General features: G+C 41.1%; 1 protein-coding gene across 2 annotated transcripts; it reads right to left on the reverse strand.

The window, feature by feature from the left end:
- Positions 1 to 2,611: 2,611 nt before the first annotated feature.
- Positions 2,612 to 14,156, reverse strand: LOC145439293 (ovochymase-2-like). 2 transcript variants are annotated; one of them, XM_080316791.1, is made up of 9 exons: positions 13,208 to 14,151; positions 12,055 to 12,229; positions 11,521 to 11,621; positions 8,534 to 8,695; positions 7,435 to 7,552; positions 7,044 to 7,249; positions 5,503 to 5,612; positions 4,731 to 4,854; positions 2,612 to 3,660 (listed from the first exon to the last, which is right to left on the reverse strand). In XM_080316791.1, exons 1-9 carry the CDS (start codon positions 13,290 to 13,292, stop codon positions 2,834 to 2,836), a joined length of 1,908 nt encoding a protein of 635 aa, XP_080172917.1. In that variant the 5' UTR covers positions 13,293 to 14,151; the 3' UTR covers positions 2,612 to 2,833. The 2 variants fall into 2 exon arrangements, with proteins under 2 accessions (XP_080172917.1, XP_080172918.1); XM_080316792.1 differs by lacking the exon at positions 8,534 to 8,695 and having other exon boundaries at positions 13,208 to 14,156.

Here is a 14,156-nt window from a genome sequence, read left to right on the forward strand (position 1 = left end):
TCGCATGATGTCAAATGAAACGCCTTGAACTTTAAGTCAAATCGAACATGTTTCTCACCCTAATATTACCTCACGAAGTTATGAATCAGTTTAAAATTTGATGTTTTATTTATTTTATCAATGGACAAACCTTTAACATTGCATCTTGAAATTAAAGTATAAAATTGTAATATACCTGGCGGACCGGCAGGAATGTCGTCGCGGACCGCCACCGGTCCGCGGACCGGCGGTTGAGAACCACTGATCAAACACATTCGCGAATCGGTGTTTGCAAGTACAGTACTAAAAGTAATAAACTTGCTCGTATTGCCAATATAAAATCACACTCGTGGTTCGAATCAAGTCATTTACGTTTCACTTGTTGTTTAGCAACTGAAACATTTCAAAATGCATGGGCCTCGAGGTCGTGCTATCGCACCATCAATGAAATTTAAAAAATACTATGGTAAGAAAATAACTTATCAATGTTATGTTGAAATATATATGAAGAAAAGTTGAATCAAGTGCCCGCAATAATTTGATATTTAATACGCATTTTATCAATATTTTTACGTTTCTCCAGGCTTTCGCTGGCCGCACAAAACGGTGTTGCGGCCCGCGGGTCATAGATTACCCAACCCTAGTCTAACTGCTAAAAGTATGAAATCACTTGACGAAACCTACTTTTCGAAACTAATTCAGACTAATTTTCTTCTTCCAATTAAAGTACGTTTGACATGTCTTGGGAATTGTTACCACTACTCGTAATTGAGAAAAAATTTGCGTCACGTCCGAGCGAGATAGTGTAATGGTTATGCGTCCGGCTTCTCGAGCGGTAGGTCGTAGGTTCGATCCCCGGCCGGGTCATACCAAAGACTCGAAAAATGGTATCCGCAGCTATCCTGCTAGGCGCTCCGCAATCACGGATACCATGGAGGAGAAAAAAACGGGGGCGCAGACTAAATGACCTCATGGGGCCGTATCGCAACTCCGTCGCCAAAGCATCTCGATGGTGCAGGCGAGAAAGAATATCATATCTCTCTCTCTCTCTCTCTCTCTCATTACTTCTACTTCTACTTGAGTTGCAACGCTGATAACACAAACACCTCTGAGTCAACCTACCCGTGCGGCCCTCAACTTTGAGTAGGACAATAATGTATAAAAAGCAATATGATATTAGACAGGTTCTTCTACGATTCGCTGTGCTTCGAAAATTTAGGCTGCCTACAACCTCATGATGGATATTGAACAGAAGTAAACGTAAAGAACAATAGTCCAAACAGGTGGAAAAACGAGAGGGAAAACGAAATTTGGGATGGATATGATCAACATGGACAATTGGACATTCCATTCGACGACGAAGCACGACTCTGTCGTAAATACACCTCATTCAAACCTCTGTCTTCCAAAGTCTTCCAGCTACGCGCAGACCATTCACCGGTAAGCGCACAGACGCGTTGAATATTCATACAAAATGCTAATTTTTCTAATAGACTTTTCAGTTATATAAGCGTACGTGTTACCGGAGACGGGGAAAAACGAAAAAAGACTGAAGTTCACGTGACATCAAATTACATAATGAGTTCATGACCAATATGAAGCCGAATCTTCAAGTATATATAGTATACTCTGCAAAAACTGTCCCTTCATTATATCCGAAACATATACAACATATTGTACATCTAGTGAGTGCAAGAAGAGCGTCTTGTAAAAACAATTCGGTTGTACGATGATGACGTCCCGATATGGTCGTCAAAAGTCGATAAGAAGGCGTCCAGTATCGTACGTTTCTCAATACATAGCATCCGCGGTTATGCTTATCGGGGTTCGCGCAATGGATATCCGTTGACATAACCGACGACTGAGTTAACATTTGTCCCTTAAACATTTGTTACTTATCTATGACATGAATAGAGTGACAAAGCGTTCCAAAAAAGCTTTAAAAAGCTTTGAGTGTTTTACGACAAGACCGTGTAACATGACCGTGACGCCTGCTTGCACTAGAAATAGCTGTAATATGCGATCAGAATGAGCATGGCGACATGTTTCCACGGTGATACATGATTATGTGGTGCATGGCCAATTTGATCATGGGACGCATGACCATTTCTAACTCTTACCATCTTGTGTTTATACTTAACTATGATCTGGCATGATTACAATAAGGCCTGATAGCACCAACGCGCATGCCCAAGTGGGGCCATGAACAAATGTCGTCATGCTAGCGGTCTCTTGCTATTGTGTCTCATATCCATATGGCCGCGTCAGAGGCGCCGAGAAAGACACCTTGTCAATTGTCATCGTACATTTTCATCTGGACGCTGCGTTGACGATTGTGTGTTTTGGTGACTCTCTCAATAACTAACGGCGACGTTACGGTGTAATGATCGCTAGACTAGGACATAAATGTTTGTCTGCCCCTTAACATAATAACTCGGTCTTAGTGTTGCATGCCAAGTGTGAATTGAACATTGACGCGGCACTGTTAGTTGTAGTAGCTATAAAGCGGATTGATGGATCATTATCGGCAATTCTTGTGAAGTTATATTATCCGACAGATGCGCAAAACTTGAGCAAGTACAAATCGACTCATGTATATCTCATTCGTCCCGCGTGGCCTCCTGTGCGAAAATTTTCATACATATTTATATCTAAAGGACTACAGATTTGAGTGACGAAATAGACACCCAATGATACTATTCAGTGTATTAAAATATAATCAAATGCAATGATGAAGACATGGGCAGAGGATTGCATATGAAAGTCACTTTTGCAAGTATGTAACATGTGTAGCAGTATAGAAAATATAACATTACACGCAGCTGAATCAAGGTTTAGCGATATGAAAAAAATATCATCGGTTTAGCACCGTAACACTGCGCCATAAAATCGGCAAGAAAATCAAGACATTCCTTTTTAATATGACCGCACCAGACGTGGTATCAGTTCCTATGAAACTAGTTATATGAACAGTGTTAGTAACACCCACTGTGGGTGTCTTCGTACTGTTCGTTGACTCAGTCTCATTTGTCATCATGCCAGGCTGACTGCTTGTATATTGGGTGCTAAAAGAGCTAGCGTCGGTAGTAACTCCGACTGTAGGTAGCTTCGGACTATTCGTTGGCTCAGTTTCAATTGTCGACACGATCGGCTCACTGCTACTGGTAGTTACAGCATATGCCGTAGAATCAGTCGAGGTTGACATTACCCGTGTAGAATGCGCTATTGTGGCTGATGAAATATCATCATTATCAGTGGTTTGGGATATGATTGTGCTTGTATATTGAGTGCTAGCAGAGCTAGCTTCGATAGTAACACCGACTATAGGTAACTTTGGACTATTAGTTGGCTCAGTCTCAACTGTCGACACGACAGGCTCACTGCTACTGGTAGTTACAGCATATGCCGTAGAATCAGTCGAGGTTGGCATTTCCCGTGTAGAATGCGCTACTGTTGCTGATGAAATATAATCATCTTCAGTAGTTGGGGGGAAGGTTGTGATTGTATATTGGGTGCTAGCAAGGCTAGCTTCAGTAGTGGTATCCGAAGCAATAAACAATATTTCCGCGACAAATCCTGGGTAATTTGACCACCGATTCGACACGAAAGTCAAAGAAGCGTTACTGCCATTCACGATGTACGGTTCCGGCAGATCATTTCCGCAGAATCTTGTCAATTCGCCTGTGATGAGACAATAGAGTTTATATACACCATATAACATGTTTTCATTGCACGACGTGTTACTGCCTTATCCCCAAATCCATTATTATTGTCTTTGTTCATGGTTCGGTTAATCTATAAGACTAAACCTTGTACAGAACCACACAACTATAGAACAACTAAAGCACTATGTGAAAGCATTCCACTAGTAATAGATAAGTTCTTGTATAATCGATTTGAGTATATTACGTCGCTGTGGCGCGAATCCGTGCTGGAAGTAGGTATGGCATGTTAAGGGTGCGTATATAATACAGAAGTTATTTAACAAAGTAACCTACGTATAACTGATTTGGACTGACCACTTATCGCAACATGGAAAGTTGAGTTGAATGGTAAAGTACGCGCCCGCCAGTAATGCAAGGTCATTCCGTACTCGCCTTGCAAGGTGTGATTAAGAACAATACATCACTGATTCGATTCCAGGTCGAGCCAATATAGTGTTTTATTAGGCGTACTACGGAGATGCACAATTGCACATGTAAAGGGTGCCCTTTATGCGGCCGCAAAGTAAATGGCGGATGCACTACAGTTGATCAATGATATCTATTTGAAACCACAGCTTTTGAGATATAGCCTGCTTTTGCTTTAAAAAATCTATGTCGGACGTTAATTTACAAGTGTGCCAATAAACAAATGCCTGTCATAAACAACATCACACAGCTATCTCGACACGGCGGCAGCATTAAAAGTTGAACGGTCACAAATGTTCCTAACCTGCACGTGATTTGACTCTGGTCAAAAGCTCCAGTGACTCAAAATGAATTGTGACTAGAGTATGAAGATTTGATCCCAACACTGGCATTGGGTACTTGTAAATTCAATTGCCCTATATCTAGTGGAATAATCTCAATTCAAACTTGACTGAGATCAGCACGATCATATAGCATACACCGAAAGTGCCTTATTTCATTTAAAGTGCGGGTGAGTGCAAGTTGATGTAATTTTGGTAGGATTCCAAACATTAGGGTATTTAGATATTTCTGAACGGGTACATCAACATATTGTAGTAAATGTGCATCGTAGTACATTACCAGCACTATCAGCGACCTCGACGTAGTCTTCGAAATTTTCACCGGGAGGTTCCAGCAAGAAGTAGCAGGTGAAGATGAACTGTATTTTGAAGCTCAGCGGTGCGACTATATGCCAAGTACAGTTCTGACGATATGAAATAGCGAAGTGGATTTTATTCGACTAAATCTATAAGATGTTGCACGTATGCGAGAGACCGTGGCTATGCAAAGCTCAAGATCAATATCAGAGGTCGCCAGTAACGTAGTACTTCTATTTTTTCGAAGTAATCAGGTAGGCGGCCGCGTGCCTACTTGCACCATTTACCCGAGTCGTTATGTTTTGAGATTACTTCCACGTCCACTTGACACAGACAAACTACTTACTTTGATACTTTGATTTTGAATAGTAGACAGTAGTCTTGTGAAATCTCCGCAAGAACTGCCTGGCATAGCCAACGATGCAACTACTGAACATATCGTTTGGAAGATTGTAGCCACGAATATGCGTCTTGCAATTTCTTAAGTAGCGTGCACCGATTACCCGCTAACAGTACGCCAACCGTCGAGCCAATATACTTTTCAAAACTACTTACTTGGTACTAATCAGAATTCACATTTTCTACTTTTCACTTCAAGTAGATTTTACATGTGGGAGTCGCTACTTCTATTCGTAATTGAGTATAAACCTAAGGCGTTATACTTCTATCTCCACTTGAGTAGAAACGCTGACTACTTTTACCACATATGGTGAATATACCCTTGTGGGATGAACGATGTTGAAGACGAAACCTACCTGGTTGGATGGGTAATGGAAATCTTCCGCGTTCGTTGGGCTTCGGATAGATGTTTCTGAAGATACATGTCCACCGCACTGGTCACTCGATGTTGGTTGACATAGCGAACCTATTACCATCAAGATGAAAAACACTATTGTTTGGTTAACGATTACATGAAGCTAAATCATGGGCAATGGACACGAATTCGGTTTGGTGGTGGTCAACACTCAACTCCTCTCTTCCAAACTTGATGACGTCGAACTTTATATATATAAATTGTTTCGCATTTACTGACTTGATGTAATCATGGCATAATACAGTCACTCGACCGCCTGCCCTCGCGAATAAGGTAAAATCGTTTACCACCAGAGGTGGTCAGTAACGAAGTACGGAGTTCCCAGTTTTTTATACAACGTACCTTGAAATGACTACTTCTATTTCTACTGGAGTAACACCGATGACTATTTTGACTAGTTTTTGACAGCCGGAAGATATTAGTTTCAAAGTGGCTGTAAAGGCAGTGGTACAATGTACAATTGTTAGATGTCTGTTTCCTGATGTTTTTGCCTGAAATCTATTCTTGGATTTTGTCTTCTGCACCAATGGAGAGATAGTTGAGAGAGTGTCTTCGATAAAGAATGTACACTACTATGCTAGGAAATTGTGATAGACCTGCGTTGAAAGCGGATACATACGACCATGATTACAATTCTTTCTAAACTGATTTCACAGAGTGCTGGAAGCTCTGTCGGAGCTGTTCGGGTTCGGGCCCATCGGCGTTGGGCTCTATGCTGGGGAATATCCTATGGCGCTCCGAAATCCGGATTAGTTTTAGAGGTCAAATAGGGCTTATACCGCCCTATATGTCAGCTATGCGTTTTGGAAAAGGATCAGATAGGTTTCTCAGATATGCCTGAATTAGACTTCGAAAAGTTAGTTTGGTTTGGAATCCGAAACCGGGTTGCAAATGCTAATAAAACTAAATCAATGCTCATACGGATATGAGTCAATATTACTCCTGAATTATAGTTTTGGAGTTGTTGATGACATACAATGCAAGATTTCAAGTTAAAATTCAAAATCGACCCGCTAGTCTTGATAAGGATGGGTAACTATGGAAGTCATAGATGAGCCAGTATGGGAATGTGTACCATATTGTTGTAGTGAGTGACGTTGGCATATAGCCTTCTATTGACTCCTAGTCAACCAAGGTACAAAACAACGAAGTCATTTGATCCATCATGCTGCTATTCTATTTCACGCCTTTACAATGTACATGCCCTTCACACGATTAAGGATTGGTGACATATAGTGGTAGCACGTCATACCTGAATTATCGACATATTTGAAGAAGACTGACTGATAACTCAGCAACCATTAGAATTGTAGAAAAGGGCGACTTCAATCTCGGACGCACATCGGACACATTTCCAGGCAAATCCAGTATAACCCTTCCAGTATAACTCTCTTAAATCCCAGGATATAGTCTTGTTTTATAATTTCAGTAAATCGGTTTAATACTAGATTGCCTTATCAAAGCGCAAAAACCGTTACTTACTAGATAGATCAGATATCTTCTCTTCTATCCAGGTGGTAAGGTTCGTTACTCTGACGTACGCGCCCGGCTTCTGACTCAAAGCGCATCGGAAGCCAAAACTTGTGATACCTCGCAGCACATATGCAGATATGTTTCCTGACGCTTCCTCGTTAACTAATGGACCCCCACTATCTCCATCACAGGAATCTATCTCTCCTTCTTCGTGTCTTCATCCGAAAAATAACAAGTAATTCATTGCCAGAACGCAACTCAGAGCGGAAAACACTACCGAGTTGTCAGTCATTAAGCGTGTAATCTTTCCCACAAACAGCTCCTGTATGTTTAGTTTGAAATTGAGAGAAGCAATTAGCTTACGAACGCCTGTATGTTTGCATGATATCGTAACACCTACCCAGCACAAAAATGACTCTCTGGAATTCGCAAGTCCAAGTCACTATACCAGTCATTACAGGTTTCTGTACCGATCACAAATACATCAGCTTGGTTCAGAACATCCATTGATCCGGTACCTGAAAGCAGTAAATGGTATATTTACATTATGCATAACTTGGACACAAAGGTTCATATTCACTCTGTGCAGTCCAACATATACATAATATAATATTGCATGACATACATATAATACTCCACCATTTATAAAATATTAGGATATATAATTATTCCTCTGCTGAAAGGGTGTAACTACTTAGCCCTGAATCTTAATCCGAAATCCAAACAGTTAGTTACGTTGTATATCCCGAAAAGCTGGCCAAGTCGGTGGATATTTTACTATAAAAACTGTAAGATATCAGCGTATTTGCAGTGCTGTTATATGCGACGAGCAATAACGAAAAGCCTGTTCGCTCAAGGATACCGAATAGTACATATAAAATATAGTGCAGCAAAGATGATCATGGTCAATGTAGTCAGCGTTGGTAATAAAGTGGATGTAGAGACACCGTGTCAAATCTGTACTTAATTGAAGGTAGAATTAGTCATTTCTAAGACATGCCAAAACTACTTCGTGGGGTAGCACGACGGTATGACAAGTACTCAAGTAGGTAGTTTCATACAGTAAACTTGATCGATATACGTCGCATAATTTTAGAAGTTAATCGGAAATGGTCGCATTCGAAATTGCAGGAACTACCAATGACAGTACAATAGGCGCAAAGTTCGAAAATATCTTCAGTTATTGTGGTACACAGCCTATTAAGCCAATTGTTAGACAATTCAGTCATATATGTGATGCAAACAACTGTCCAAATTGCTTTTTACTATACAAAATCCCGAGTGAAACAAAAAATAGTAAGCAGTTCTGCCCAAAGAAATATTAAATAGCATTGTAAGTAGTCTAAAACATAGCCACTTGAGGAGACTTAAAAAATAGAAGTAATCCTTACCGACCACCCCTGCATACTAGACTCAAAGATAATGTAGTTCGTGCATTTTATCATGGTAAAAACTAACCAGCTACTACCCGTAATATCCTGAAAGAATCAAAGACCTACCTAGCGTATCGCCCCATCCAGTTACTGTTACTGTTTCATTGATTGCCACAATACTCCCCTTCGTCGGCAGACAAACGGGTTGGATATAATCAGTAAACGTCGCAGGATTCACCAACTTGAGAAGGCACAAGTCGTACCGAAACGCCATGTCAGGGTCGTAACCTTAACTCCAGGTATACGTGTTACTGACATGAATTTACTCACGCTTTCATGGTCGGTATCGCCTTCAGAGGTAGAAGTCGAAAGAGATCTTACCACTATGAAAGACAGCCTTCGATACTATCAGCATAACAGGCCCAGACTAAATCTGGTCACTTTGACCGACATCGGACCATAATCGTGGACTTACGGTTACAGAAATGACCAAAGACCATGAAAGCTCATAACTACGTCCGCCTATAGTCCATAGTGAATCACTGTGACCAAAGGGTGAGTGATTCTTCGTAATGTGCCCGTATTCGTCGGCAACATGAGGGAGGACATGATGCCTTGTCCGCCGTGAGCTCATGACTATGTCAGCAGAGAAGCTAGCCACGATTGTGCCGAGTCATCAAACATACACGTTACCGCGTATTTATAGTATCAGTTCCAAGACCTGTGTAATATAAAAGGCGAGATGCCAATCGAACCGGAAATGAGAACACCGCGAGTTCAACATTAAATGCCCTAGCCTTGCGGTTTTCTGATTACAAAAGCTTTAAACAATTATCCATACAGCGATAGCATAAATCTATGATATGATGTGGCGGGATAGTATAATGTGAGCGTTACATTGGGGAAGCATCATGTCTACTGTGCCATATATAGATTGCGATATAGCAGATCGTATGTTTGCTTGTGTTCTTTTACCATTATAATATAGTGCAGTGCTTTTCAACCTGTGTGACGGTTCGCACTTGTGTGGATGAAAAAAATTGCAGTGCGAATGACGAAGGTGGTGCGAATAGTGCGAATGAAAATCCGGATCAAGTGCGAATGAAAATCGTGATTAATTGTAAACTTTCTGACGTGGAATAATTCAAATAAACCTAATATGAAATTTAGAATCAGCGTAACTTTTGTAGTTGTGGCGCAATTGTAGAAACTTGATACGACGCACCACTAATCGTAGCTCTCACAAGCCGTAGTGAATTAATATTCCCGCACTGTAATTATTACGTAACCAAAAACCTGGTTTGGAAGTTGGTGTAGTGGCAGTATAGAGATCTCTACAATCTCTATAGCGGCAGACATACAGCATGTCAGCCCGTCTGAGCCTGCGACAGGCTGGAAAAATGACGTCAAATTGACTTTCTGCTTTCTTTCGCTAAAAAATCATCATATTTTCGTAATAACTATTCGATTAGCGCGAGGCGCGAGGATAGTAGTAAGTACTATCATTACAGACTCATATTTGCAAGTTTACTGTAACGCAAATTTTTACCCCTTCAAGGTTTATTAAAGTATGTAACGCAAAGGGTATAATATTGGGTCGACACGGTGCCAGATCTATCTGTTAATATGTATGTAATATTTGTTGCAAAAAATCCTGCGATTGTTTTTACATATCCAGAGTCACTGTCCTGGGTACTGTAGCCAACAAGCGAGACACTCAGTAAATATGGCTTTATCATGGGAATTCATGATAAGATATGACCGTTTTTTCTGGAAAACATGGTCGAAGACCGTTGGGATGAGTAGTGTATGATGGGGTGTGCAACGAGCGAGTTCAGGCCTATGAGACTCATTTCGAGGCCAACCCCTTCTGCGTCGGGGCACAAGAAGACGTAAAGTTTTGGCAAACAAACCGCTGATAAAATGTGGTGCCAAAAACATAAGCGGCGACAAAACCTTGGTCTAAAAATGACCGATGCCGGATGGCCAAACCTTTCGAGATGGATTGGATATGCTCCATTGTCGGCACGGAATAGTCCCGTTCTTGCAATCTGAGTAGACAGTAGTGCAATAACTGCGATACGCAGAGGAATTTAATTCGCCCTAATTTGAAATCGCGACGTCAGACATGTTTTGTAGAGCTGTCGTGGGTAGAATTGTGATGTGCGCGTTCTGTATGTCATACATGCCCGTATAGTAGCATACCATTATATTATTAAAAAGAAATTCATGAGTGAGACCTGGGTCGCAAGATGCCACAAAAAACTCAGATTTTGGTGGTAGTCTAAAAGCTACTTTACCGTTATTAAACTGTTATGAATTCTCAAGTTAGATTGAGCTAAAGAGTCGAACACATAGTACCGTGAGTTATTTGCTCTTCTCGTTAACTTACGAGACAGAAGTTGGAACAACGTGTCATCAGGTAGCGAGCTCTAATGTGCCTACTCTCCTTGATCGTTTTGCACCTTATGTTCCAAAGACATAAGGCAAAGCCTCTAACAAAGCAAAGCACTAACATGTGGGTTTTTCATCCTTTCGACAAACTGGAGCCTCGCGGGACCTTTGCGTCAGCTCTCAAAAACGATTTCTTTCTGCAAGCATTTTTCACTCGCGAAAAATACGCTGTATTTTGGATAGGAGTGCAGAACAGATTTTAAGACCTGGTCATCCAAGCACTAGTAGACGTTCTTGTACAAATTCCCAACAACATTGTTTGGCCGAGAAGGATTTTAATTGAAAGCATAACGAGCGAAAAAAGTTGCCTTTTTAATGAGACACTTGATAGCTCAAGCTACATAGTGGCCAATTTGTTGCACATCCGAACAAAATGTTGTTAAGTAGGCCTATCTTTATCTTCTTTTTGGATAACAATTTTCGATTGGTTTGTGCGAATGAAATCTATTTTACAAAAAAAGTGCGAATGGAGCTCAAAAAGGTTGAAAAGCACTGATATAGTGTATTCGTGCTCCTATTTTTGTTATATCGTTTACCTGCCATCTACGCACTTTGGGTTAATATTAGAACATGATGCTTAACCACAAAAGATCGGCTACGGCGCGAGAAGCTCCATTTGACCAGTTTTCGTCAACGCCAATGTTGATAATATTACTCACTCGGGTGGCAAATCCCAACGTGAACTTTCACTTCGACAGCTGTATCGTCGCTTGCGTCTGACGAATGAGCACCAAGATGGTAAGTCATGTCTGGTCTTCCTCTGTCGAAATGGCGATATTGCGATACATGTCTACGTCGTAAAGTAACATGGATGTAGCGGATATCAGATAAAATGGGTGTGACACCGATTCCATCAAGGAAAAGCTCCAGACTCCGACCACACATCCGAAGGTGACAGAGGTGCTAGTCAATTAGTGGTATCAAAAAGAAAGGTTCCAGAGAATATATGTCGCATTAGAGTTACAATTTCCTGACGGATGGTATTGAACAGTCTATTCCTATTGTGTGGACTTCAGAGCGAGTCTTATGTGCGAAAATCACAAACAACATCATTACAGCAAGCAGTGACTCTAATTTCAACGATGCTGAAAATATTTATCACTGTTTATCATATCTGTGAGGGGTCACGGACACTTTCGAAGAATAGAAGCTTTTGTGATGAATAAGACATGGGAAGGTCTTGTTTAGCTTACGACAAATGACAGTGTGCAGCGGTCAACATGTAATCCTCCGATATCAGTGCTGCTCCACATATTGATATTCCATTGCTCTGAATCATGACTTGCCACGGCCAACTTCCCATTACCGCTTCAGAACCTCCGACTATTCGCCCGGAGAGTGCCGAGACTTTCCGAATCCCACATTTCCCTTTGAAAGAAAAAAAACATATAAATTCCGAGGACTGTTTATGATATTGAATTTGCAGTCCTGGACTGATTTAAATTATATGCAGGGATGTTTTATATTGAGAATTGCCTGCGTGCACAAATTCACTATCGCTCCCTAGTGTTATCCATTCAATGTACCAGGAATTCTTACTTTAATAGTCTAACTTTTGTACAGGGTGGTCCAAACCTGGCATGTAGCGCGTGTAGCGCGTATAGTGCGTCTTTTGTAAGATATCAGGTGTTAAGAACTCTTTAGGATGCTATCAAGCCACGAGCAGTTTGCCCTTTCAAAAATACATGTGTTCCATGTTCGATGACACCACTATTTCCCAAAGTAGTTCTTAGGTATGAAGCGACACATGAAACTGAATCTCGAAAGTGAACATATGCAAGTTTGTTCAGTTCTGTCGCGTACCGAAAATAATCAGACATTGTCCCCATTATGAGTAGAAATTGCCAATAGATTCCTGTACTGTGATACGTGCGATGCTTCAGGTCCACTATAATGCAATCAGCTTTTAGTTGGCATGTCAACTCGATGAATGGATTAACGTTGTTCATTATGTTGTTGTACCGTTTGTTCGGCGATTACAACGCAAGTGTTTTGTTCGTCATATCAAATTCTTCTTCTGCATAATTTACTAATTTAGATATGCATAGGGGGACGATCAGTAATGCAGGTATATGTAAACTTAATCGTCTGGTTTTGTCTGCCGGACAAATTAAACAATGTGCGACAACGTCTGCGCGTCCTTCATTATACAACTGTGACTAAACGACAATTAATATTATCATTTGGATCATACGTTACCTACAACCTATAATAAACCAATCACTATTCGTCACCGTTAGTATGATAGAGTAACTTTTACATAACATACGACGAATTGCACATACAGTATTCTCTTTTCGCTGATATGTAAGTCAGCTGATATCATCAACCATGAAATTCCCCTACCTGAACCAATCTCATACGACGCGACTTTGTATGCCGCTGCCAATAATATAAACCGTAGCTTGACGAGTAATATATTCTTCTGCATGGCTGTCTCGACGCAAACGCTAGTTACGAAAGACCCTACCTATGTAAATGGTCTCGTTTCTGATGCTCAATTTGTGACCTGAAGGAATCAATTCAACGAACACCCCATATGTACTCAGGTGTCTCGCAGAAACATGGTCACGGTAGACCAAGTTGAGTAAGCGAGGCATTCTCCAATCTTTTCTCTATCTTACGTCACGTTTGTGGATTTCTAGTTCAGGTAAGCTAACTAGGCTATGACTTTCTATTTACACTGACTCAATGTGCCCTCGTTTGACAGTGCATGGGTGGTAGTGGTATATGCTTATTTAAATGAATCGTATTCCTTCGTATGGAATATTGGAAAAACTTGTTTCTTTCGATACTGATTAAAATATGATTGTGATAGTTGTATTTGCCAGTGCACAACTGAAATGATGATCGGATTCACCAAAAATAGCGCCATTCAACCGTTCGGATTACCTGTCACTAGATAAACAGCCGACCGTATAGGCCTATGCACCTACGCACCTATGGCCTACGGCCTACGCAATACGAGTGACACACGGCGTTAGTAAGCGCTCACATGCGGAAATGGCATTGTGAAGTGTCTATTAGATCTTGATATTTGTTGACGTCATGACATCATCGTACCACTCGGAATCCAGTGGCTCGGACGGATGATAAGCCATATTCCATCATGTCCACGCTGATACACGGTAAGCAAAATGCGTGCTACCTGCGTAATACGCGGTGCTCCCTAACATTACCTACTCGGGTAGAGTGGGGCAACATGCCTTCCCTAAGCGGTGGAAGCGTCATAATACCCACCAAACTAGTCGAAACGGATTGAATTTCGGAATTTGCGCGCGAGATATCTTCCCCA

The sequence above is a fragment of the Botryllus schlosseri genome, chromosome 5, assembly GCF_051294905.1.
Source record: "Botryllus schlosseri isolate E-star chromosome 5, Bs_hap1, whole genome shotgun sequence".
Classification (NCBI taxonomy): Eukaryota; Metazoa; Chordata; class Ascidiacea; order Stolidobranchia; family Styelidae; genus Botryllus; species Botryllus schlosseri.